Below are 25503 nucleotides of genomic sequence, written 5' to 3' on the forward strand. Positions count from 1 at the left end.
GACATAGGTAAGTGTATGCAAATTATTAATCAATAAATTTGATAACAAATCAAAATCTAGTTTATATTTGAAAAACTTTTTTTTATATTGAGACCAAAAACATGAAAGAATGAATTCAGGAAAAAAAATGTAAAATTTGTATTTAATGCAAAGATACCAATATTAAAAGGAATACTTACTACTCCCTTGTTCACTTTTACTCGTTCACTTTCGACTTTACACATTTCCTTAACAGTTAATATATAAAGTATGTATTTTATCATAATCATAATATTCATATTAATTATTGTATAGTCTGAATAGATTTGGAAAATAATTTGAAAGAATAACCAATGCAGAAGTAAAACAAAAAAGGTATATTTTCTTTTGACATATTAAAGTGGATAAATAAAAATAAAAATTTATTTTTAGTACGGTGACAATGAAGGGTGGAGTATTTGAGAAAGGAAAAAAAAAAAAAAAGACTCAAGAGAGCTACCAACTCACACGGGCGTCGCATAAAGCAGAAATTGCACGTTCAGATTCCTGGTGCAGCATTTCCAATTCCATCGATCTCTGCTAATTGGCGCCGCCACAAACCACAGCGATTTAGTACACTCTCACTCTATAATTTTGGGTCCAATTTCCGATCGATCCTAACTGTCTTTGAACTGAGTATATATCACTTGATATAGTGAGGCGATCCGGATCTTATATTATATGGCTTCTGAGGATGTGAAGGCGAGCGAATCAGCTGTGGAGAAAATAGTGAATCTGGCTGAAGAGGCGAAGCTAGCTAGACAGGAAATCAGGCCGACCAGCCATGCTGTCATCACTATCTGCAAATCACTCCTTGCCGGAGGTGTCGCCGGAGGCTTGTAAGTAACTCAATGTTACCCAACATTTTGTCTTAAATGTATTGAACATTAATCATTTTGAGCGTATATTGGTCTAATCAGCTCACCTTTGAGGTGTGTTTTGATAGTTGATAAGTAGTTCAGGTAGAAAACGTAAACACCTGCTATACTTCAGTGTTTTTGACTATTATCTCTAAAAATATGTTGAACATTAATCATTATGAGCGTATATGTTTTTGTTGTAAGGTGTAAAAATATTTTAACATTAACTTCACCTGAGAAATAAAATTAGGGAGAATGCGGTGAATTTGATGGACTGCACTTGATCAAAGATTTTACAGATATTTGTAAAAAAGTTGGAAAAAGAATAATCTTTGTTTGCTTTATTGTTGTATTGTTGGGCATTAAGATAATGTTTGTGTAATACAGGACTCCAAGGATAAGTAAACATCTGTAAGTTTTAAGTTAGATTATAATTGAGTCAATTGGAATTGGTTGAGGACCAGTGGCGGAGCCAGGATTTATGCCAAGGGGGTTCAAAAATATAAAGAAGCCATAAATGAAGAAGTTAAGGGGGTTCAATGTCTACTATATATACATAAAAAATAATTTTCACCTTGTATATACAGTGCAATTTTTCGCCGAAGGGGGTTCGGATGAACCCCCTTCTATAAGGCTAGGTCCGCCACTGTTGAGGACCCAAATGGTGTTTTGAAAGGCGCTTGTTGTTCATAAAAATTGAGCTTTTGGTCTCATACTCATGTTGACTTCCCGTAGATGTGCACAAAATATCTTTTGTATTTATACTTTCGGTGTAAGATTTGCAAACCTAATACAGTATTCCTTCAGTATATGAGGTACTCGTGACTGTTATTCGTTCACTTGATCACATGATTTGATTGTAATGTAAGTTTTGTTTTTCTTTTTTGATGGACATGTGCAAAAGAGTCTTGAGTGTTCCAGCATATAATTGAGGTTTAATGCACTTATCTCAAACAGAGACTTTGATAAGATTGTAGTGTGTATATGTTTCTCAACTTGGAAGACTGAACTGTGTGGGTTATACTTCCGGGAGTGGTGACTGCCAACTCTATCTACAGCCTACTGTTTAATGGATAAAATAGTGGACCATGTTGACCTGTATGGAGAGTAAGAGCAAATTTCTGGATTGCTTATTGTTTTGAGTTTGAGAGAGAAGTATTAAGATAATAGTTTGAAACATAAAAACGTGGGGTTTTCAGTTAGAAGGCATCACATCAATTTTATATAATATGAAGTAATACTCCCTCGATCCATTTGATACGTTTTACAGGTTACAATGTTTGAAGTAACAATTGAAAACTTGATGAAGGTAACAACCGTAACATTACTTCAAAGTGTAAATTGGATTTGATAAATGTGCTTGAACTCTGTCAACATGAAAGTTGTATGAGATAATAACATGTTTGTTATGACATGAAATGCTTTGGGATGTCCAAAATAGAAAGATTGCCACATGAATTGACGTGGAGGTAGTATATTTCTGTTATTTTGCATTGCATGAAGGAAGTTCTTCATTGAAGAAAATAAGTCAAGTTTTCGAGACACACAAAGTTGGAATGAATTGGATCTAACTTGTACATCTATATTAATTTTCTTTCAACTGCATAATCTTTCAGAACTTATGAATCCCAGCCTCTTTATAAATGGCTGACTCTTTCCCTTGAAACATACATCTCAAAGTCTCAGAGATTTGACAAGGTTGTGTGGCGCATATTATTTAGCAACATCGTTTTTGTGCTGGACTTGGTATTGCTGTACATGAGTTCCATGTGATCATGTGATGTTATGAGTACTTGGACAAGTTCTGTTTTCCCTGAACTTTGACTTGATTCTGCACTTACTAGTAGTGTCCTTATCGTGCAGGTCACGAACTGCTGTAGCCCCACTGGAACGGCTAAAGATATTGCTCCAGGTGAAGTGTAGTTTCATGCTTGCAGTTTCTGCCCTATTCAATGGTTTTAGTGAAAGAGGAAAAACATAAACTGACTTGGAACATTTCATACTTGCATTGAATGGATGGAGCATTGTGACCCAGACTTTAATTGTAATCAATGGAACAAATTTTGCCCCTTTTGAAGTTTAGGACAGTGAACTGTTTTCTTTCCAACATGCTTCTTCTTTGAAGGAGTCTAATCTTTTGTCTGCCATGTATATTTATCATTGCATTACGGGGTTCTTCCATCTAGAATAGTTTTGCTTCCTACTTTTAACAGGATTCTGCGTGAAGTGCAGGTTCAAAATCCACATAGCATAAAATACAATGGTACCATTTCCGGCTTAAAATATATCTGGAGAACTGAGGGGTTCAAAGGACTGTTCAAGGGCAATGGCACCAATTGTGCACGTATCGTCCCAAACTCAGCAGTCAAGTTCTTCAGCTATGAGCAAGCCTCCAAGTATAGTCATATCTGATCACTATGCATTTTTTGCAACTCAGACTTGCTTGTCGTGTTCCCTTAAAATCAAATATCTGGCATATGTTCCCTCTATTGACTACTTCTTTGATATTGTAACAGGGGTATACTATATCTTTACCAGCAACAAACTGGCAATGGTATGCCTATCTTTCTTTTGGGTTATTTAGTTCTCACGTGTATTTGCATTTGGTTTCACCACTGGGGCATCGTCCAATGATTTCGTTGAGGATGAACTATGAGATTTCGTATATGAATCCAACCATAGGAAGAAATATCTATAAAACTTTAAGCACAGTTCTTTTCCTACTATCTCTATAAAACGTAAAGGAATCTGTACCTACTGGGCATTACGTTACTATGATTCATTCTGCTATTGTTTGTTGAGATTAAGTTTGATCTCATATATGTTCATTTAAGTTCTATTTTTCCCATCACGCTACTTCTAGTTTAAGTTCATTTTCTGCTAATGTATATTTGGTTGTTAGTCATGTAAACAAGAAACTCTTTATGTTGGTTGTTACAGATGCTATGTTTGATTTAGCGATGGAATATATCTGTACTCTCCTTCTCCTGGTCGCTATGTTTGCTTATTATGTTGTCTAGGAAGGGCCTTGGCTTGGTGGGTGGTAAAAGCTCAATCTGTTCTAGTGCGCAAAATGCCAGTTCTAGTTGTGGGCACCCACTTCATGCAAAATGAGCCGGAGGTTAGGTCTGTACCCAGTTCAACCCTTCCAACCCCCTGGATTGAGGGGCCAAAGCTTTGGGTAATGGCTATTATACTTGCCACTATTGTCTTTTCCTTATAGTGGATGACCCTTTGTCTTTCATTTATGCTTAGTGACGTCTTTCCAGGATTCATCCATTTGAAAGAAGATATATTATTAAGATAAGAAAAGAGGAAGTAAATATTGGTTATGCCTCCATATAGATTCTTCTGCTCCACTTTACTTACCTGAGCTTATTGTATTCCAGGATCCAACTATTTCTAGTGCTTTTCAGCTTACCAATATAGTTTACCTTCACAGCAGGCCTTAGTATTTAATCTCATTCGACCATTGTATTCAGAGTAAGAAATTTTACCCGACAACGCATATGGGCCAACATGTTGGTTAATCAAGTCAAAAAATAAGCTGAGGCAGCAAAAAATAAATCTGAAATTTCATATTTCAGGGAAAATCTGGATTTAGGTTTGAATGTATGCATCCTCATCCTGATATATCCATAACTTGAGTTGCCAAAATAAGGGTTAGAGGCAGATTAGAGTTTTTCTCCTTCAATGCAGTTCAGTTTTGCTTCCATATGTTGCTTGTGCTCACTGCTGGATTTTCTAGTTGCGGCAGAAAATTATCTGCACATAATTTTTGCTTGTAAGTCATCTTAGGCAAGCAGCTTGACTGAATGCCATGGTCACACGACGTATTTAAGCCCTATATTGTGAGCATTTACTTGCTAGACTATTCTGCACCTACCATGCACATTTAATTTCGTAAGCAACAATCATCTGATAAAGTTCTTTTTAATGTGTTAAAGTTAGTGAATATTGTCTGATGGTTTTGCTGGGTCTTTTGTGCAAATGAGAAGTCATACTACGCCTATGCTAGTAGCCTGAATAAAATGAAAAAGGAATAGACATGGAATTACCTCGCCTTATCCCCCCCCCCCCCCCCCCCCCCCAAAAAATGAATAGAAAGATATTCCCAAGAATTTGACATCATTTGGACCGTCATCTTCCTTTTTCCACAGAGGATGCGCAGCTCACTCCCTTACTACGTCTTGGAGCTGGAGCTTGTGCTGGCATAATTGCCATGTCTGCAACTTACCCAATGGACATGGTGCGGGGCAGAATCACTGTGCAGGTATTTTATGAGTTCTCGTGAAGAAATATTGCCTGTTCTGATGTTTTGCGTACCGTATAATGACTATGGAGCACTCTGCTACTACACCTTTCTTGAAAATCCTCTTTCCTGCTTTGCAGACAGAGAAGTCTCCTTATCAGTACAGAGGAATGGTCCATGCTTTATCCACCATACTCCGTGAGGAAGGTCCCCGTGCTTTGTATAAAGGATGGCTTCCTTCTGTCATAGGAGTTGTAAGTTTTGCTTTCCTGAATTTATAAGGAAATGATTGTTTACTAAATTGGTAACCATGCTCAAACGCAGGGGCGGATCCATGTTGAAGTGAGGGTGTTCACCCGAACACCCTCGGCAAAAAATTATAGTGTATATATAGGGTAAATTTTCTGTATTTATGTGCATATATTAACTTTTGAACACCCTCGGCAAAAAATTACAGTGTATATTTAGCTTCTTCTTTTTTCCGAACACCCTGGATGAAAATCCTGGATCCGCCACTGCTCAAACGTCTGGTGTTGTCATAGAATGAATCTCCAAATTTGATGTTTATGAGGTGCAAAATACTCGTAATAATACAGTGAGCATACTATAATTTCTTTATACATTTAGTTGCAAGTTTCAATCTACTTGACACCCCTAAAAAACGACGCTTCAAAGCTTGTTGAGAAGAATAAAACGGTGTTAAGAACTTTATCCACTAGTTAATTAGCCAAAATAGTACTGTAAGCCAACTATTCCTGGCAGAAGTTTAAAATGTCTTCTCCCTGAATAGGGTGACGCAAAGGAAAAGAAAAGAACAACCAACACAAATGTTCTTCTGATTTTTGTGAAAGTTCATAATTTAATTGGTGTTTGCAGATTCCATATGTGGGACTTAACTTTGCAGTTTATGAATCTCTAAAAGACTGGTTGGTCAAAACAAAACCACTTGGTCTAGTTGATGATTCTATGGAGCTTGGTGTTGTTACAAGGCTGGCATGTGGGGCTGTGGCAGGGACTGTGGGGCAAACTGTTGCTTACCCTCTTGACGTTGTACGCAGAAGGATGCAGATGGTGGGTTGGAAAGATGCTTCATCCATCGTTACTGGTGATGGGAGGAGCAAGGCTTCCCTTGAATATTCTGGTATGATTGATACTTTCAGGAAAACAGTTAGGTATGAGGGCTTCAGGGCCTTGTACAAGGGTTTGGTGCCTAATTCAGTGAAGGTTAGTCTCGTTTTCATACCTTCTACCTTTTGGTGTTTTCCATTGAGACTTGGATGAAGTTCATTAGTTTCTCTTATTTAGGCACATAGAATTGGCTTCCCTTTGTGGCAACTTTGTTTAAATAGGAAACTTTTGCTCTGGTTAGACATTACTTTTTCATTACTATGCTCTACAGAGTAGACGACATCCACTTTTACTTATCAATACCTCTAATTACATATCCTTAATGGATTAAACTTTGTTGGTCTCCAATACCTGATGCTCTCATTATATTGGCAGTAATCAAATTTCAGCTTCTTATTTTGCCCATAGTCATGCTCAATATAAATTGTTTCTACTTGGGACTAATTGGACCAGCCAATGTCATATTTAATGGCATTTCTGGAGGAGATTTCTGCAGTATCAAAATTTGTCAAAATCTCCATTTGAGTTGTGAAATAGTTGGTCAGCGCACAGTCAAAATTTCACTTCACAAGCTCTAATACTCTCTCGACTACTGTTGGCAGTATTACTGTGCTTCTTGTAAAGTATGAAACTATTAACTATCTTCTTTATACCTAGATGTGGTGAACTTTTTAAGGACTGATAATTGGTTTAACTGAGTTACTATGGTTAATTCCCTTTATGATATATTTCAGGATCATTCCTAACTGTAGTTCATTATTTGTTCAGGTTGTCCCTTCAATAGCTATTGCTTTTGTTACATATGAGCAAGTGAAAGACCTATTGGGAGTTGAGATCAGGATATCTGACTGATGAAGACAAGCTCCAGTGTTTTTTCCTGGCATATGATAAAAGTAGGCTAGGATAGATAGAGTGATAATAACATGGCGGGTTACACCGTCTAAGCAGAGAATTTGCGCTTCTGTTCTAGCTTGTGACAGAAAATTTAGGATCTTCTAGTTGTGCTTACAATTTCCTTATGCATCTGCCTATTGCTTATTCGATAAATAAGCAAATTTTACAAGAACCGTGTAATGACTAATTTGAATGTCTTGGTATGGTTCAAGTGAAGAAAAGCTGATTGCTGATTGCTCGTTGCCTTCACTAATCCTGGTCTTCTTTGTACTTGTACCAAAATTTTCTCGTGTCTTCGATCTTCTTTTTTTTTTTTTTTTTTTTGGGGGGGGGGGGGGGGGGGGGGGGGTGAAGTTGAACGGTTTAAGTATGAAGGGTACTCACTCTCATGATCAGATATAATTTTTGTAGTGCCACTAATTGACATGCTGATTTCTGACGTAAATTGTTTATTTTAAAAAAAAAAAAAAAAAAAAAAAATTGGTTGCTTGATGTATGCTGTCTATTGAGCTGCTTTATCGGCTGGGGGACTATATATTTTGCTGCCTTGCGTAGTAGGTTGGCGTTCAGTATGTGTAATGGATGAAAACCAATGAGTTCGAGCACGAGCATGGAGAACCTCTAAATAAGCACTTTACCAGATAAATTTTGATTAGTTGAATCAATGTCTTTCGATACCAGAAGCAAAAGAAAAAACAGAGTTGGCATTTGCAAATATGAGAAGTATCAGTTCTATTTCTAGTACTACTCTTTTACATGCATGTTTTCTTTCTCTCTCTCTCCCGCTCATCTTTTAACGCAAATAACATACTATGAAGGTAGCTTTTATGGCCTTGCTGGTAACCTTCTTTTGGTATCTCTTGTTGCTAGCTTTGCTTGATGTTGATTTCTTTCACATTCTTCTGCAATGCCTGAATCAAAAAGAAGAAAGAGGAATCATCTTGGTGGCAAGGGTATGAATTTTAAGATATTATCAAGTAGTACTAATTTTGTGCTCTTTCTGTCAAAAAAAAAATGACGTGATGTCAAAGCATCTAATTGTTCGGTATAAAAATATCGAAAATTTAGTTATAGATGTTAAAAAACTGTTTGAGAAATCATAGTAAAAGAAAAAATTATTTGACCTCCAAATGATAATTATAAGGTTTTTACCTGCAATCTCTAAACTTGGTTGAGGACCTCTGTATTTCTGGTTCAACAGTATTGTATTTATTGATACCCCGTTTTCTGCAACGTAGATGAGAAACAACTTTTTGTTGTTGCTGAACTTTGACATTTTCGTTAATCTCCTTTGCCTCAAAATCAAGTTCTTCAGATGATAATGAAAGAAATGAGAGAATTAAAACAAGATTCAGCTCTTTAAGAAACAGTGCCCTTGAATTTTCATCACCATTGTCTTCCTCTGTATCCACTAAATGTTCTTCTTGCACCATTCCCTGGATTGCAGCAGATTCACCCATTTCTGTTTTCTAATTTGCAAGAGAAACAGTGGAGCGATTACACATTAATACACATAATAGTTGAATATATCATCAGAAAGAAAACAAACTGTATAAATTGTTACCTTGTTGTTTGAATTGTTACCTTCTTGTGTGTGTTAGGAAGTTTTGGAAGTATATTAGAAATGAAAGAGGATGACGTTGCATATATATAGGAGTGCAATCGGTGCGGGTTAATATATGGTTTTCAACTTTGTTTTAACCATCCACCCTTTTTTCTTATGGTTTTCAATAGGCAAATGTTTGGCTAATAAATTGGGAATGACCTTTCGATTATTTAATTCTCTTGCTCCCCTTAATCCAATGCCCAATTCATTATTGTGTAAGGAGAGTCTGTTGGATTGCATAGTAGTGCTCTAAACATGCAACTGAAACAAAAATAAGCCTAGCAAGATTTATTTGCGTACCTGTAGGAAACTTTTCTCGTAAGAAGATGTAGCTTGGGTTGCACGTAATCTACTCTGATTAACAACACCTTGAAGAATGGACGGAGAAAGAGACTTAAAAGTAGGCAAAACTTTTCTTAAGTTTGGGTTCTGACTTGGGAATAGAGTAATTTTTAGTAGGAACTGTTTCTCTTTGGGCAATCCCCCTTCGCTGGGGGTGGTCTTTAATTTTTGTCCCTCAAAATGGTGGTTTTTAACTTTTGGTAAGGCAGAATTTACGGGAAATTATCCATGCAAATTCTGCCTTAATTGGGCCTTACAGGCAGAATTTGCAAATTTTTGCCTTAAGGCAGAATTCAAATTTTTTCTTGCGATTTTTTTTTTCTACTAAGCTGAAATTCGGATCCACAACTTCGGGTATTAGGCGAAGAACAAAACTTAAAGACCACCAATTTGAAGTCCAAAAAATTAAAGACCACCCCAAATGAAGGACCATCTGCGCAAAAAAATGTTTCACTTTAGTTAGTGGGCCATAAAATTTGTGATGCCTTATAGAAAGGGGCAATTCGCAGAATTGCCCTTCTTTTGGGGTGGTCTTTAATTTTGCCCCACATATTTGAAATCTTTAAATTTTTCCCTTTGCCTAAAACCTATGGTTTCTAGGTTCGAACCCCCACACAGTTAAAATTTTAAAAAAAATTCGCAAGACAGAGTTTAAATTTCGCTATGCCTTCACCGGTATACATTTGTGAAGGAATTACCAAAGTTATGCCGGACCTGACATACTTATGCCTTATGGGCAGACTTGGCATAAATATGCCGGGTCCGGTATAACTTTGGTAATTCCTTCACAAGTTTATGCCGGGTCCGGCATAAAAGTTTGCCCATTAAAAGTATGCCCCCACGGGCATAAACTTGTTAAGGAATTACCAAAGTAATGCTGGACCAGACATACTTATGCCAAGTCTGCCCATAAGGCATGAGTATGTCGGGTCCGGCATAAATTTAATAATTCCTTAACAAGTGTATGCCGGGTCCAGCATAAACGCGACCCAAATCTTGGCTTGCAATTTTTTTTTTTAATTTATGTTTGAGCGGGGGTTCGAATTCAGAACTTCATGATTTCTGCGTGAATGCTCAGAGTTGCAATGCGAAGGGAAAAAATTAAAGACCAGCAATATGAGGGGTATAATTTAAAGACCACAAATATGAGGGGCAAAATTTAAAGACCACACCAAAAGAAGGGCAATTCGCGCAAAAAATTGGATAGAAAGGGTATAGTCTTTAATGGGCCGCTGCACAAATCTAAAATCGTTGACCGTGAATTTGAGGTTCTAGCTTTGGAAATTGAGAAATTTTTAGTAGGAAGTATTTTGTAGGGTGAACTTTAACTAATCAGCCACCTGATACATATGGTTACCAAAAAGAACTTTATTTCTTGGCGGCCACCCGACCTGCCTTTTGTTTTGTGGAGTGATTTTTCTTTTCTCTCTAGATTAGTTCTTGAGTTTGTAGTGTTTGCAAATACTACTGCTCTCTCCGTCCCAATCTGTTGAACGTTGACCAGTTTGGGACAAATAAATTTTTATTTGACTACTATTTTTTCAAACTATTTTCACATATTATGAATTATTAATTATGCAGTCTTATAGTAGTTTCTATGTAATTTTTAAATATGTAAATTTTATTATAAAATATTTAAAAAATTATGTTTAAAATTAAGTCAAAATAATTATTTGACTCCCAAACTGATCAACCTTCAAACAAATTGGGACGGAGGGAGTACTACTTATGCTATTCCAAGAGGAGGGTAAGCAAAGAAACATTCCCATCACAATTAGGAATCAACTTTTTAATTCCAAATTGAATACTAGCCTTTTGTATCCCAAAATAGGAATGCAAGAATGTAGAAATAATTTTTCATAGGATTAATCAGTTTCCAGTATTTAATTATCAAATTAAGAATTTAATAATGATTAAACCTGAAATACTACACTAAACTCTAGCAACACGCACTAAGCTTATTTAGGCAAAAGGCAATACAAAAAGAAATATTACATGTTTGCTTATTTAGGCGAATGGCAGTAATCTCATTCTCACTTTAGGGGTTAAGATGCCTGTATTATGTTTGCTTACTTAGGCTTTTCCACGTTGCAACTTAAGGCAAATCTTTTGCTCTCTCTATTCAAGGGTCCAAATCTTTGAGCTTGCTGCTTTAAGTATTTTTCGTGCATTCTGGTTTAAAGGTTTGAACTTTATATCTATTTTGATTCTTGATTTTCTGTTATGTGTTTCTGTGTTTAATTATCTTGGCAGTATAATATTTCACCCTCTCAATTTTTTACCCAGTCGTGATGTTATGACACAAACTAGTGTCTAATAGGATATACGTTCCTTCTGGATTTTGTTCACTCTCCAGTTTTTAGGAAAGATATTCTCCACTTGATTCTGCCTCTAACTTCTTCAAACAAAGCAGATAGTGGAGTTTGTGTATTATGAATACTTGAGTGAAGACTGAAAACTGTTCGTATATTGAATATTAAGGTGAGTTTAAATACAAGTCAATTATGTTCAACGAAATTTTGAGTGATGAACTGATGTCTGACTGTAAGAGTGCTAAAACGCCAATAAGTGCTACAAAGTTGTTAAAATTCAATGAAGGAACCCCACTCATTGATGCAACTCGCTATTGCCAAATCTTGGCAGACTGCAATATTTGTCCTTCACCCGACCGGACATCTCTTTTTTTTTTTTTTTGTTGATAAATTAAGTTTTATTAAGAAACAGCAGACAGGACATTTCTTAGGCAGTCAACAAACTGTCCCAGTTTGTGGATCCTCCTTCTGAACTGCATTGGAAAGCTATTAAGTGAGTTCTCAGGTGCCTCCGTGGCACAATTCAATTTTCCCTACATGAGACCCCAATGTGGACTTTAACTTGCACATGTACTCTGATGTTGACTGGCTGGCGATCTCACTGACATAGCATCCACTTCTGGTTACATTCTATTTCTTGGCCGCAATCCTATTGGTTGGTCCTAAGAGACAGAAAACTGTAGCTTGTTGATCCACTGAAGCCGAGTATAAGGCGGTGACGAATGCTCTTGCTGAAGCACTTTGGATGAAAAATCTACTGTGTGAGCTGCACCTTCCAACCCATGACATCCCTACCATCTATTGTGACAACATTGGTATCAGCGAGAATCCAGTTCTTCGCAGTCACATGAAACATGTTAAGGTAGACTTCCGTTTTGTTCGCAATCATGTTAAAAAAAAATTGGGTTTGAGATGTTCATATCCACTCTGCTGATACACTCACTAAAACACTTGCCAAGTCAGCCTTTGTTCGTAATTTGTTCAAGTTAGGCTTATTGTCATCTTACTAGTTTGGGAATATTCTAGAATTATGTGGTATAAGTCGGTTAAATTTATGGCTCTTTGAAACACTTTTTGTTTTCCGAAACTGTAGCTTGCCATTGTTCTCCGGTTGCGGTTTTTGTTTGGGACGTTTCTGCTTTTGACAGATTGTTGGAGAAAAAGAAGTGTAGATTTCACCACAAATATTTACCTCTACCTTGTTAATATCTAGGTTCTCCAGCAACGTCCATTGACATACAATACTATAACAAACTATGTTATATTTTCTCTAAAAGATAACAATTTGTTGAACGGTTAACTGTTATCCTTTACTGGTGATCATTATCTTTTTTGACTAGAGAGCTCAGCGTGGACTCTTCCTTCTCTCTCCAACCCCACAGTCCATACCATACATCCATAGTAAAAAAAAAAGAAAAAAGAAAAAAAAGGGAAGTAAGGATAAAGGGGAGAACAATGTGTGTGTATTTCTTTTTTATGTCAATATCTTCTGTCTGTAGATCCTTTTTTCTCTGGCATTTCTTTCAGTTCTCCGCAAAATGATATTTACATTAATACAATTGTTGATCTCTTCTTCATGCACCTTAGGATAACTGATATATGCTGAGCACAACACTAATATGCCGGTGCCATTTCATTCCCTTTGTTAGTAAGCAAATGGAAGGCACACCAAACCTGAGAGTCTAAGGAGGCATCAACAGCACTTTTTGAACCAAGAAAAACCCTCTTGCACTCAAAAAACACTTGTAACTTTTAAAAACCACAACTAGCCCAAACAGATCTTTTTTCTTCAAAAAAAAAAAAAAAGGTTAAAAAAAAAAAACTCTTTCTCCAAAATTGTCCATATGGCTCCTAAATAATTTCTGCAAGCTGAATGAAGGAGCTAAATTGCGTCTTATAACCCTTTCAAATCTTACACAATTTAGGGTTGTAAATCTAGTTTGACAAATGAGGATCAGTGAGGAGCTTCTGAATGCCTCTGTTCTGAACTGCCCGTCCCTTCCCAATATGAGACACTAGGGGTTATATATTACACAAAACAAGTAACAACAATGAATATCTCAAACTGCAACCATGTTATTTGTTGACTGGGTTGGATCAGAATGTCTTACAAAATGTTGGATAATTTGGAAACTAGTTAAGGAAGCTCCGAATCTGATGCATGACCAGATGATCTCCTTGTTCTTGGGCTGTTCATCATCATTAACTGGCTTTCGGAATTCTGCCTTATAGTACGTAGGTTTGGAGGTCTTACCGACCGTTCCCTTGGTGTTCTTGGTGTTCCTAAAACAATGATCATGATGATGTTTCAGACTATGAAAAACAATATGGAACCTACACAATCAGAATCATTCGTCTTTTTTTTTGTAGCTTGAACAAATAGTTTATGATAAGGGAAGTCATGATGCCGGTAGACTAATCATTGCACAAGGTATGGCTTGCATCAATTTGTAGAGTGTTCTCTTAGAATCATTCTTGTTCTGGCAACTCTGTGACTGAAGTTCATAGATACATGATAATATGGCTGCTCCTATTTACGGTGTTGATAATAATTCTAACATTGTAATTTTGGTTGATATCAATATAAAGGGTCATAAATGATATCATTTTAACTATGAGATAAGAAATTGTAAACATTTTTTTTTATGACATGGGAACCCGCAGTCGCTACCCTTCGGGTGCGCACAGGGTAAACCCAATTTCTGTGCAATAGCTCGCAAACCACACTGGAGAGATAACCTGCAGTAGGCAAGCCCCGTGCGACGAGCTCGACCCAGAAGGCAGATCCCCTGCTGTCGTAGGAAGGGGGGTTCGAACCTGAAACCTCCATTATGAAAGCCCCATGCTTAACATTATTACTTCACATCTACCTCTTAAGTATTCCACACTTCTAGTCAGGTTTTAGCAAATGAAAACTTACTTTGGGATTTGTTGTTAGTAAGGAGCAAATAACAATAAAATTGAAGTATATGTTGTTCTGGTGTCCCAGAGTTTCTCTTAGGCAGTCGACTTTCTTTAAAATTTTGGAACAAGATAAAGTAGTCTTTAGGAAAAGGAAGATTAGGCGAAAATGCTGCAAGATATAGTTTTTGAGCCAAGTTATGCTACCTGGTTGCTTGCCGACTTTGATATCTGCAGGTTTCCTAATTGTAAGTCTCCTGGTCAAAATCTCAGGAGATGCAATCTTCTTTTCAGTTGGTGATGGAATTGGATCATCTGCCGTTACAGGATCATCCCCACATGCTGAAGCTCCATCACTTCCTGATTCAGAATTTATTTCTCTATGAATTGTGCTTGACTTTTCTTTCTCTGTCACCCTGTATGCAAACATTTGGAAAGGTATTTGTGTGACAGGCAGAGGATCCGATTCAGAATTTCCTAAAAAGGGGAAGCTTCTTAAGATGGTAGCTTCAATCTCGCCGTAGTCTACTGGTGGCAGTGGTGAGTCTTGTTGGCTGTGTTCAGGGTTCATCACCAAGAATCTCTTTACATAGCGGAGAACCCTACAGATGGATGAGAAACTTGGTCGTTGATATGGATCAGTATGCCAACACTTCTTTGTCAAGGTTGTCACATATTTTGGTGAGTGAAATGGGAATAATGGCCTCTCTCCTGCCCTTATATTTCTACTCATTTTGTCTCCTTGTAGATGGCTATCTTCAAATGGAACTTTCCCAGTTAAAACCTCAAAACATATCATCCCAAAACTGTACACATCAGATTTCTCAGTACACTTGATATTCCATCCATTCCCCGACTGCTCTTGTTCAGTTAGGACTTCTGGGGCAAACCAAATGAATGGGAGTGTCCCATTATTTTGATTCACATTAGCTTTCTGAGGACGTTTGATAGAACATGATGAGCCAAATCCACAAACTTTTGCATGTAAATACCCTTCTGTAGATACGTTCCTCGCCTTTACAAGGACGTTGGAAGGACTCAATTCACCATGATAGATTTTCTTCGAGTGGAGGTACTCCATGCCTCTTGCAATCTGAAGGAGTAAATCAATTGCAACTGGAAGAGAAAATGGTACGCGCTTCCTTGGTCCACAGATCTCTTTGATGTAACTAGATAAATCTTTGTTCATAAGTTCCATGATTAAGAAACATTCTCTCTTTTCTTCGTCAGTGAAACCACAAGCGATGTGCATTACATTTGGATGGGAGAGATGCAGTTCTTGAGAAATATCTGGAATCAGGGGCTTAATATCTCCGAACAAATGCCTTAAACAGAAGGTCTCCCCCAACCATTGGATCTCCTTGTATTGACTTCCACCACCTAATCGCCTTCTTATCTGGTAATCCTTAGAATTTACAAGAACTGAGCTAGGTAAAAGTTTATGATCACTTTCTGTCTCCATCTCGTTTAAGTTTTTCAAGAGGAGATCAGCAAGTCGCTGCTCATGCTTTGACAAAGTACATGAACCTGAATTCTTCTTCCCTCGAATTTTATTCTGCAAAATCCATTTGTCTTCATTCCAAACTAAGTTTACCCTTTCGCAGAACTTCTGGGAAGCCATATACTGTTTTCCAAATTTCCATTGGAAGATTTTTGGGTCTTTACACTCTTTCTGATACTTCATCGAGTAAATAAATCTCTTCTTCTGTATCTCATCATGGTCACTACCTGAAATCTCTCCTGCTATTTCTATGGCCTCAATGACAATTGGCACACAAGAGAGCAAATTGTGAATGAGAAATTCAACACAATCTGTATTCTTATAGAGAACTATGGCTTTTGCCCAAAAATCCTTAGTTTCCAGGGATTGCTTGATGTACTGCTCTGCTTCTTTGAACACCCTGAGAAGCTCTCTTAAGGGGTTCTCAATAATTTTCCATTTGATATTCTTCTCTTCAAATCTCAAGTTCTGTTTCATGGTTTCTGCAATTGTCTTGTAGGCACATTTGACCATGTCCACCAACAAACAACATTGTTTTTGATTTATTTGTATGTCATCTTGGAAAATCATTAGAGCTTTAAGACTTCCAACTACCTCTCCTATCTGCCTGAATTCCTCCAACGCCGGCATGCTTGGGCATAAAGCAGAGATGGATCTGGTCATAAGCATATCAATCAATCAATCAACTACGTCTCAATTATGAGTATCAGTCCGATGATAAGCGTAATCAAGAAAATATTATTGCCTGAACAAATATTTTGAAGGGAAAAAAAAATAGCTTACCGAAAAATTGTGATTCTTGAAAAAGGTCCCAACAAACCTAAGGGATATCAAAGCTACCCTTGATTAAACATCATGCCAAAATGCATCGTCCAGTTCTTGAATCAAAGCCTGAGGGAATTCAAGAACTGAAAAGTGGGAAATTGTATATGTTATTGTATTGAATCTGAGCTTTCAGCAAGAAAATCTGATACCACAATGTAGAACCTGATTGCATTACTATGACGATGAGATCACAAGGGGACAATCAAGCTCTGTAGGAATTTTCAGAATTACAGAAACTAAGAAAATAAAGTAAGAAAAAAGATTACAAGGAGGAACTTTGTTGATGGCCCAACACTTGGCAGACTCTACTAATTTTTGCTTAGTGCCAAATTGCACGTTTTAGGCCGGCAAAGTTGTATATTCCATTACATGCTGTTGAGTGTTGACATTTTCGACTTTGTAATATGTGAAATGGTATCATTTTCTATATTGTTAATTGCAGTGCATCTTTCTAAGTTGAATGAAATAATATGGATGATTCACATAGGTACCAACTGATTTAAGATTCATGCATAGATGATTTGTTGGTAACTTGGTATTTATATAATTCGGGCATAAGTAGATGCTTTTGCATCCGTATCCAAAGGATGGATCCACCCCTACCAATTTTATAGTAATAAACTCCTCACCATGTAACAAATAGAAAGAAGTTATAGTATTAAAATTAAATATGTCTGATAAATAAATAAACAATAAGATAGATTTTGTTTTTCCAAACTCTTTATTTTAAGGAACAAGTATTTTAAGAAATATAATGTGTTATCAGGATTTTGGTGGGATAGATATGACCTCCACCCTTAGCCAGAGATCTTATGCGGTACAAATTTAAATTAATCGAGGCTTCAATGTGGGTACGGAACACCGTGTGGAAAATAAAAAAATAATATGTTATGTCAATTTTTTCTTGTCGATCTTTTCTGTTTTGATATACTGGCTATATGTCTTTTGATGATTACACAGTATTTTGGAACATAGAGAAATCATTTTCTAATTTTTATGAATTACTATTGAAATTATTAAAACATTTTCACGGAATAAACAAAAAACAAATGGGATACACTAATATCACGCCTAATGTAACTTTTTGTAATTAATTTTACAAGAATTCTGGTTGATTTTATCAAAGCATTTTTTAACAGTTAATGATTTCAAGTAATGTCAAGTTTGGCACGGAAACACACAGTGGAATAATAATATTGAGCACAAATCTGAAATACCCAGTGGCATCTCCTTGTGACAGTGTGAAACTTACGGAAAACAAAACGGAAAGCAGACTTTACGATTCACATTACGCCGGTGAAAGATGCGGTGGTACGTCGTCGCTTCGCTTCTCACCGTTCTCACCAGCTCGCAGGTTTCTCTCACTTCCATTCTCCATTCTCTGATCTCTGTTTTTCACTAACACTTAACGGATTAGTTCATCAATATGAGTGTGAAATTGTTTAGCATTGAATCTAATACAGTAAAATCAAGTTTACTTTTTACCACGAACTGTATTGAGCCGATAAGGATAATTAGTGGTTCAATTACATATATAGGATCGATTAACACTTAGAGGATTAGGTCATCAATATGAGTGTAAAATTGCTTAGCATTGAATCTACAAGAGTAAAATCAACTTTACTTTTATCACCAAGTGTATTGAGCCGATTAATGAGATTTTCTGTCATTTTAGTTTAGGTATTATTGTTAAAGGGATATAATTAGTGGTTTTATTACATATCAAGGATTGATTTATTATATATTAGATACATGTAGGTTGATAGTTCTGGATTTATGGATTAGTTCATCACTATGAGTGTAAATTTGCTTAGCGTTGAATCTAGAAGAGCAAAATCAAGTTTACTTTTTACCACAAAGTTTATTGAGCCGGTTAATGAGATTTTCTGTCATTTTAATCTAAATATTATTGAAAAAGGGATAATTAGGGGTTTGATTACATATCAAGGATTGTTTAATTGTATATTACATACATTTAGGTTGATAGTTCTGGATTTATGTTTGAACTATGCGTCTCCTGGCAGGGAATTTTGACGACTTTATCTCAAAGTAATGGAGGATACAAATATGATTATGCTACTGTTCCTTTTCTGGCTGAAGTTTTCAAGGTATCATTTCTTATATTAGCTTTTCTGCTTAAGAGGCAGTACATTGCGTTCTATCGTTATTAAAATACTAGAATTTGAGGAATTCTCTTTTTTTTTTTTTGCTATAGCTTTTAAGTATATCGTATCTAGAAGTAGGAAGGAAGCTTTAAATTGGATCCTCATTCTTCTTATACTACTAGCTGTACTATCATGTTTCCTTCCTTCCAAACTCAGTATCGTGCTTTTCATTATGTTCTAAAGAAAATATTCTATTTGAAAAAATACTATAACGGAGAGGTTTTCAGGAATTCTTTCCCTCTTGGCTTGCAAGTAACAAATAATATTGAAGTAGGAAGGAAGCTGTAAATTGAATGCAAGGTTAATTCTTCCTGTATCAGCTATAGTATCATGTTCCCTGCATTTTAAAATTAGCGTTGTGCTTAACATTTCAACCGTCCCAAATTCTTTGTCGTGATCAAAAGCTGGTATGATATTTACACTTTTAAACATGTAAAGAGAGCAAAGATCCTAAGTTTTGGATGTATTTGATATCGAATGTTTCGCTCTTAGTCTTCAGCTTAATGGAATGAAATATGCTATGTGTCTATTTTGTTTCAAAAGTTCTCCTCATGTTCATCTCTAATTAGAGAAATCTCTTAAAAATTATGGACAATCCAGTTTGACTGGATATGTACTTTTGGAAGGAACTTCTGGAGAGGGCATTGAATGGGGCTATTTTTTTTTATTTTTTTTTTGTAGTACATGATAGTTACTTCTTCATTTGAGAATTTTCTCTGCGATTTTCCTCCTTAATTCATTTGTCAACCTGCAGCTTCTAGTATCTAGTGCCTTTCTTTGGAGAGAGATACAAAACTCACCGCCTCCTAAGATGACGATGGAGTGGAAGAGTGTTCGTTTGTACCCGATTCCATCTATCATTTATCTCATCCACAACAATGTTCAGTTTGCTACATTGACATATGTAGATACCTCGACTTATCAGATAATGGGCAACTTAAAGATCGTTACTACGGGAATATTGTTCAGGTACTCGGTGCTGGCTTTTCTGCCTAGTTTCCCTACCTTTTCACTTCTTTTTCATTCAGCATCAATTCTTTATTTCCTGTATTGAAGTTGGTAAAGTAAATTAGAGAATCATCTTTCATATTTTAGGCTGTTTCTGAAGAAGAAGCTTACGAATTTGCAGTGGATGGCAATTATACTTTTGGCTGTTGGAACAACCACAAGCCAGGTGCTTATGGAATCTATTTGCATATTTCTAAGCATTATGATTTGGGTGTGCCAAACCATGTCATGCATCTATATATATATATTATTTTATGTTTTACTTTTGGAGACCTGACGTAAAACATAACCATGTATGGTGTTAGAACTGGCATGCCAAATTGAAGTCCTGTATTCCAGCTGCTTTGTTAATTAAAAGCATAACCTGTTTGTCATGAAGGATGGCTATGACTCTGATTGCTCAATCGAGAATTTGTGCTGTGAATATGTAGTAGATTGGTTCAGTTATAGGATTAAGATTGGCAGTGAACTACCTGATGGATATACCAGTTTAGTTTGTTCTGGACTATTTGTGTCATTCTCTGTGATATCTTAGAAAAAAGTTCTTTCAAAAAATATGCTAATGACCTACTGTTACCTTACTCAAAGAAAGAAAAAGAATAAAAAATTTATATCGTTTCATTGAAACATGAAACTGGAATCTTCATTTTATTTCGTCAATTTTGGTTAAGAACTCAGAAGTCAAGTTTCATTCAAATTAGTTAACAATTAAGCGTTTGACTGACTGTTTTTACGTAAATAATCTCTCTACTATTTTTCTGGGGCAATCATAAATGCAATTTTGAGAGCCATCTTGACAAGGTGTTTTTTGGTACTGCCTGTCTGCATTATAGTTCAAGCTTAATCTAACGACTACTCCAGACTCTAGTCGATTTATCTTCAGGTATGCACATATATCGTAGAAAAGTAGATATCATGATGTTGCCTCTTGTGTCACCATTTCAAATAAATGAAGTGATATTCTCCGTTCCAATTTATGGGACACTCTTTCCGTTTTGAGACGTCAAAATATTGACCCTATTCCATTTCTGAAATAAATTTCACAACTTTCAAGTTTCAAGAACTCAATTTCATTGAACTATTCAAATTTTAAACTTTGATGTGATTCTTTATCTATCATACTAATGTTCAACCATTTATTTAGTATATACTTTCACTATTACCAATATAACAGATAGGTCAAATTTAAATCTTTTGTCCAGTCAAATACCGTGATGTGAAATGGAACTGAGAGAATATTAACAATTGTTCCACATTTTCCTGGTGATCAACACAGGTGAAAGGCTGTGGAGAGGCTTCTTGTGACTCATTCTTTTCATCACCTGTTCAAGGATATTTGTTTGGTGTACTCTCTGCTTGTCTTTCAGCACTAGCCGGTGTTTATACTGAGTTCTTGATGAAAAAGAATAATGACAGCCTGTACTGGCAGAATGTCCAATTATACACGTGAGTTCTTCCTAACGAAGCGGTATAAACTGTTCCCATTATTGAATGCAATTGAGCTCATCCTCTCTACATAAGTTAAAACTCTGAAGTAGAAGATAGTTTCGTGGGACCGTAAGGAAGAAGATTTTGTTAGTCTTCATATACTGACTTGAGTCCTGTTATGAGATCAATTTCCATTCTAGTGGTACAGGCCCATGATTTTGATTTGATAATTTGAAATAGTGCATTGGACTTTCAGATTTGGCGCAATATTCAACATGGGGCGACTTCTGATGGATGATTTTAGAAGTGGGTTCGAGGCAGGACCGTGGTGGCAGCGCCTTTTCAATGGATACAACATGACCACATGGTTGGTAGTATTGAATCTTGGAACCACTGGCCTTTTGGTTTCATGGTTGATGAAGTATGCTGACAATATTGTAAAGGTATCTTGTCTTCCTGAATTTGATGCTTTTGCTTTCTATTCCATTTGTAAACGATTTTGATCACCTTTGATGGGTTTATTACGAAAGTTACATATCGTAAAGTTCTATCTAATTCCCCTCGCTTTTTATGGCGTTTGTCTATGTTCTTGTACTTTAAGAGTTCCAACACCTACTAAAATAACTCTAAAAAATTTATAGATTCCTGATTCTGATTCTGATTCTCAAGTAAATTATCCAGGGGATGAGAAAGCTGAGGAGTTATTTGGATGGCATCTTTGCCTAGAAATTGAGAGAGACTAGGGGAAGGGGGTGGTGGCAGGACACATTTGTAGTTTCTCAATGAGAACGGATTTTTAAGAGGAAGAAAGACAAGGGTTAGACAGTTTTAAGAAAAGACTAGGGTCAGAGCTAACTACTTCTCATTATGTCAACTCCTCCACTATTGCTATACTATATCTCATTATATTCGACGACTCCACTATTTATTAAAAAAACGCACTTTGTCGACAGTCGACTCCACCGTTGCTATAGTTTAACCTTAACCCAGTGGTTTTTATTAGATACATTATGGTCAATCTGGCTTGGACTTATTCTTAAGTGGTTGATTTACAATACATGGAAACTTAAATGAATTTCTTAAGGAGATGCTTGGGCCATAAATAATATTTCATTATGCAAATACTGAAGTTCAATACTATGTGCAAATACTGGTTTGGATATTGTTATTTGCAAATACTGAACATCAGTATTTGAAGTACTGATGAAACATTGAGAAACTATTTTGAGGCAAATGAAAATATTGAGAAGCTATTTTGAGGCTAATGAAATATTGAAAAACTATTTTGAGGAATATTTCAAGTGAAATAAATGATTTTTACTCGGAGAAATTCAACTTTTTTTTTTCCAGTCCAATTGGAAACTATGCAATTGCTTGGAGCCATCCAAGCATGGAACAAACAAAACAAGAAAGGAAAGGGCTCATGTACTTGGATGCAGTTGTTAATGGAGGTGAAATTAATATTCAGACACAGTTTCAACTTCAAATGCTCTTTTTTTAACTTCAACTTCGAATACTCCTTCGTTTTACAACTTCAACCAAATAATGTCCAAACGCTTACAAAATCCTTTTAGTTGAAGTCTCAATATGCAACTCAATATTTTTGGGGCAAGAACCTATCCAACTCTGATAGGAATTATTTTTTGTACTTTTTGGGTAGAAGTGAAGTCATTTAGCTTCTGCATAGAACATATCATTACATGGAAATTATCAATAAGGCTGTTATGCATGGTCATATAGCATTTTACTGCATTGTCAATTGATGTTAATTTACTTAAACTAAGAAGCTAACTAGCAGTGATATTACCTATTCTTTTCCAACAGGTGTACGCCACTTCTATGGCAATGCTCCTGACAATGGTGTTATCGGTGCTACTCTTCAGCTTCAAGCCAACAGTACAGGTAGGCTCCAGAGAGCTGATCCTAATTTGAATAGTTTTTTATTTGCCGTTATATTTCATAAACGTGTCTACCGTGTCATTGTCAGTTTCTTCGTAGTGTTTATTCTTTTCTTAATTTTTCTATTTGCAGCTCTTTTTGGGTATCATTATTTGCATGATGTCCCTACATATGTATTTTGCTCCTCCAAGCACACTGGTGGACTTACCTTTGACAGTAAAACCAGTTACGGAGAGTGTATCTGAAGTTTCTGTTGAACGAAAAACAGATTCCTGATGTACAAAATACTGCCACCAATTTTTTTCTTTGATTTGTGCAAAGCTACTTACAAGTTGAGCCTCAGCAAATGCAAATGGCTAAACTGTTGCATAACCATCACTTGGATCCCAGTTAATCAAGTTGACGTGATTCAAGAGTTGACGTCAGAAGGTTTCTGATAACAGGAGCTTCTTCCCACCCTGGTAATGAGCATCAAGGTTGGACGAGCACTGATGTCTTCCTTTTTTAACCAAACCTAGTACAAACTTACTGGCACGGTAAAGAGCAATTTGCATTTCTGGTGTCAACTAGAAAACACACGAAATCAAGAAAACGCAAGCAATGACTAGGATGGGGATTACATAACTTCTGTTGTGTTCTGTAATGATTCATATCCAAAGTTAGCTAGTTACTTTGAGTGGAAGGATTTGCATGAGAAAACATAAGATCTTTTTTGTGCCAGTGGAGATTGTGTAATTGCATGAAAGAATAGCCTAGTTATTTACCTGTTCCATGGTTGTTGTAACTCTTTGATCACCAGGTGGGTATATTTACAAGTCATTCACTGAAAGACAGCTAATTACCTTGAGATTTTCTCATTGCTGCAAATTTTATTCGGCTTAAATAGCTAAGCTGCACTTACATTTTCAAGAGAGTATCATTTCAGTTTGATTCTCAATTAATTAGGTTCAATAGTAATGTGTCCTTTTAGTTATATCTTTGTATGTACCCAATTACTCATGGGGAAGATGTGCCGCTAGAAGTATGAAACTCGAGCACACTGGCTTCAGGCAACTGTTAAGTAACAACTCCAACTAAATTGCAGAAATGGACAGAAAGCCAGAGAAAATTGTACCTAAAAGTTTGAGGAACTTGTGATCTTAATTGTTTATAACTGTATGTAATAGTAACACCTATTGATTTGACAGCAAATAAGAAAATTAGGTAGTGCTTTAATAACAGAAAAAGCTAGTTTTACTATTAATGAACAGGTAATAGCGAAGTAGGGTACCTTCAGCTTCCGATCATAGAAAGTTTGAACCAATAGCAGCCACAACTTAGTGTACAGGTAATCGATCATTTAATGATTTAATGAATTAATGGCAGTACTTTAGTTATCGATTTTGTGGTTGCTAGCATTTGACAGAACATCTCCTTTCTTGCTGCCATTCAATATGGACAATTATATGACGAGCGTTAGCCGACCTGTACTGTATCATTGATTGTAAAGGAGTCGTATTGATTTCAAACGTTGATGTTGATCATTTCTGAGAGTCAAGTATTAAAAACGAGATTAGTAATTGTAAAGAAGAAAATATTATATTTATTTTTCTTACTACAGTAGGTTCTAATGAGTAATGAACATTCTGATCATCAAATTGATAAATTTCAGCTTAGTTTTTCATTCTTTAACACAATAATTTGGGTTTAAGGAAAGAAAGAGAACAAGAGTGCGAGAATACAATCACTAATTCGAGTACTCATATGTTTTCTGAAGAAAAGGATACTGTATTTTTTTTTTTTTATGGTAAAGTGGAATAGAAAGGTTTCATATATATATATATATATATATATATATATATGAAATTTGAACTCATGACGTTACGATGATCTTATATTGTTGGATATTATCCCTTAGAAAGCAAACTGAAAGTGTAATACTAAAGTAGCCATAAAAATGGCCTCCAAGGTTACAACTCACCTTTTGTTCTCCACATGATTTCAAAGAAGAAAATTTCAATTTGACTTTAGTTGAGTATATTTAAGGGGCCTTCTTTTACCAGTTGGTAAAGTTTGCTCCCAAAAGCAACACGTAACAAACCAATTTAAAGTCTCATTAAATGACAATTTTCTACTGATAGGTGTACCATCTTGGCTAACAAAACAATTCCAGGAGTAACAAGTGCGTAAAATTCACATTAGTTGTATTTTTGGTAAAAAATTATCTTATCTAATCCTTACACTCAAGTACTCAACTGTGCCATCTACCATCTATAACCCTAATTTGGGGTTTCAGAAGCGTAACAATGCATCTTTCCTCTGTCGTCTGCAACATATATCATACTAATTAAAAAGTCATATTCCTTTTCCCAATTTGTTTATGTA

At 36.0% G+C, this 25503-nt stretch overlaps 4 protein-coding genes across 5 annotated transcripts; 2 read left to right on the forward strand and 2 right to left on the reverse strand.

Annotated features, from left to right (window-relative positions):
- The first annotated feature begins 458 nt into the window (after nucleotides 1-458).
- LOC132645480 (mitochondrial adenine nucleotide transporter ADNT1-like) lies at nucleotides 459-7387 on the forward strand. Its single transcript, XM_060362488.1, has 8 exons — nucleotides 459-857; nucleotides 2742-2790; nucleotides 3111-3274; nucleotides 3395-3432; nucleotides 5039-5151; nucleotides 5271-5384; nucleotides 6007-6354; nucleotides 7027-7387. The coding sequence occupies exons 1-8, from the start codon at nucleotides 700-702 to the stop codon at nucleotides 7108-7110; spliced, it is 1068 nt and encodes a 355-aa protein (XP_060218471.1). The 5' UTR covers nucleotides 459-699; the 3' UTR covers nucleotides 7111-7387.
- A 106-nt stretch (nucleotides 7388-7493) lies between these two features.
- Nucleotides 7494-9286, reverse strand: LOC132645481 (uncharacterized). The gene is made up of 3 exons (XM_060362489.1): nucleotides 9059-9286; nucleotides 8305-8621; nucleotides 7494-8063 (listed from the first exon to the last, which is right to left on the reverse strand). Exons 2-3 carry the CDS (start codon nucleotides 8610-8612, stop codon nucleotides 8045-8047), a joined length of 327 nt encoding a protein of 108 aa, XP_060218472.1. The 5' UTR covers nucleotides 8613-8621; nucleotides 9059-9286; the 3' UTR covers nucleotides 7494-8044.
- A 3783-nt stretch (nucleotides 9287-13069) lies between these two features.
- Nucleotides 13070-16732, reverse strand: LOC132645482 (uncharacterized). The gene is made up of 3 exons (XM_060362491.1): nucleotides 16598-16732; nucleotides 14521-16469; nucleotides 13070-13695 (listed from the first exon to the last, which is right to left on the reverse strand). The coding sequence occupies exons 2-3, from the start codon at nucleotides 16442-16444 to the stop codon at nucleotides 13550-13552; spliced, it is 2070 nt and encodes a 689-aa protein (XP_060218474.1). The 5' UTR covers nucleotides 16445-16469; nucleotides 16598-16732; the 3' UTR covers nucleotides 13070-13549.
- Nucleotides 16733-17714: 982 nt separating this feature from the next.
- On the forward strand, nucleotides 17715-24006 carry LOC132645483 (CMP-sialic acid transporter 1). 2 transcript variants are annotated; one of them, XM_060362492.1, is made up of 8 exons: nucleotides 17729-17993; nucleotides 18664-18747; nucleotides 19559-19773; nucleotides 19900-19978; nucleotides 21089-21258; nucleotides 21497-21683; nucleotides 23065-23142; nucleotides 23272-24006. In XM_060362492.1, the coding sequence occupies exons 1-8, from the start codon at nucleotides 17943-17945 to the stop codon at nucleotides 23413-23415; spliced, it is 1008 nt and encodes a 335-aa protein (XP_060218475.1). In that variant the 5' UTR covers nucleotides 17729-17942; the 3' UTR covers nucleotides 23416-24006. The 2 variants fall into 2 exon arrangements, with proteins under 2 accessions (XP_060218476.1, XP_060218475.1); XM_060362493.1 differs by lacking the exons at nucleotides 23065-23142; nucleotides 23272-24006 and adding an exon at nucleotides 22591-22953 and having other exon boundaries at nucleotides 17715-17993.
- Nucleotides 24007-25503: the final 1497 nt, after the last annotated feature.

The sequence above is a fragment of the Lycium barbarum genome, chromosome 6 (assembly GCF_019175385.1).
Source record: "Lycium barbarum isolate Lr01 chromosome 6, ASM1917538v2, whole genome shotgun sequence".
Lineage (NCBI taxonomy): Eukaryota > Viridiplantae > Streptophyta > Magnoliopsida > Solanales > Solanaceae > Lycium > Lycium barbarum.

Bases quoted from the DNA above. Each gene is read 5' to 3' on its own strand.
- LOC132645480 (XM_060362488.1), top strand. From the start codon at position 700: ATGGCTTCTGAGGATGTGAAGGCGAGCGAATCAGCTGTGGAGAAAATA. The intron at 3,433-5,038 runs GTATGCCTATCT...CTTTTTCCACAG, and splicing joins CCAGCAACAAACTGGCAATG to AGGATGCGCAGCTCACTCCC. The intron at 5,385-6,006 runs GTAAGTTTTGCT...TGGTGTTTGCAG, and splicing joins TTCCTTCTGTCATAGGAGTT to ATTCCATATGTGGGACTTAA.
- LOC132645481 (XM_060362489.1), bottom strand. From the start codon at position 8,612: ATGGGTGAATCTGCTGCAATCCAGGGAATGGTGCAAGAAGAACATTTA.
- LOC132645482 (XM_060362491.1), bottom strand. From the start codon at position 16,444: ATGCCGGCGTTGGAGGAATTCAGGCAGATAGGAGAGGTAGTTGGAAGT. The intron at 13,696-14,520 runs GTAGCATAACTT...TCATTGTTTTAG, and splicing joins CAAAGTCGGCAAGCAACCAG to GAACACCAAGAACACCAAGG.
- LOC132645483 (XM_060362492.1), top strand. From the start codon at position 17,943: ATGCGGTGGTACGTCGTCGCTTCGCTTCTCACCGTTCTCACCAGCTCG. The intron at 18,748-19,558 runs GTATCATTTCTT...GTCAACCTGCAG, and splicing joins TTCTGGCTGAAGTTTTCAAG to CTTCTAGTATCTAGTGCCTT. The intron at 21,259-21,496 runs GTGAGTTCTTCC...TTGGACTTTCAG, and splicing joins CAGAATGTCCAATTATACAC to ATTTGGCGCAATATTCAACA.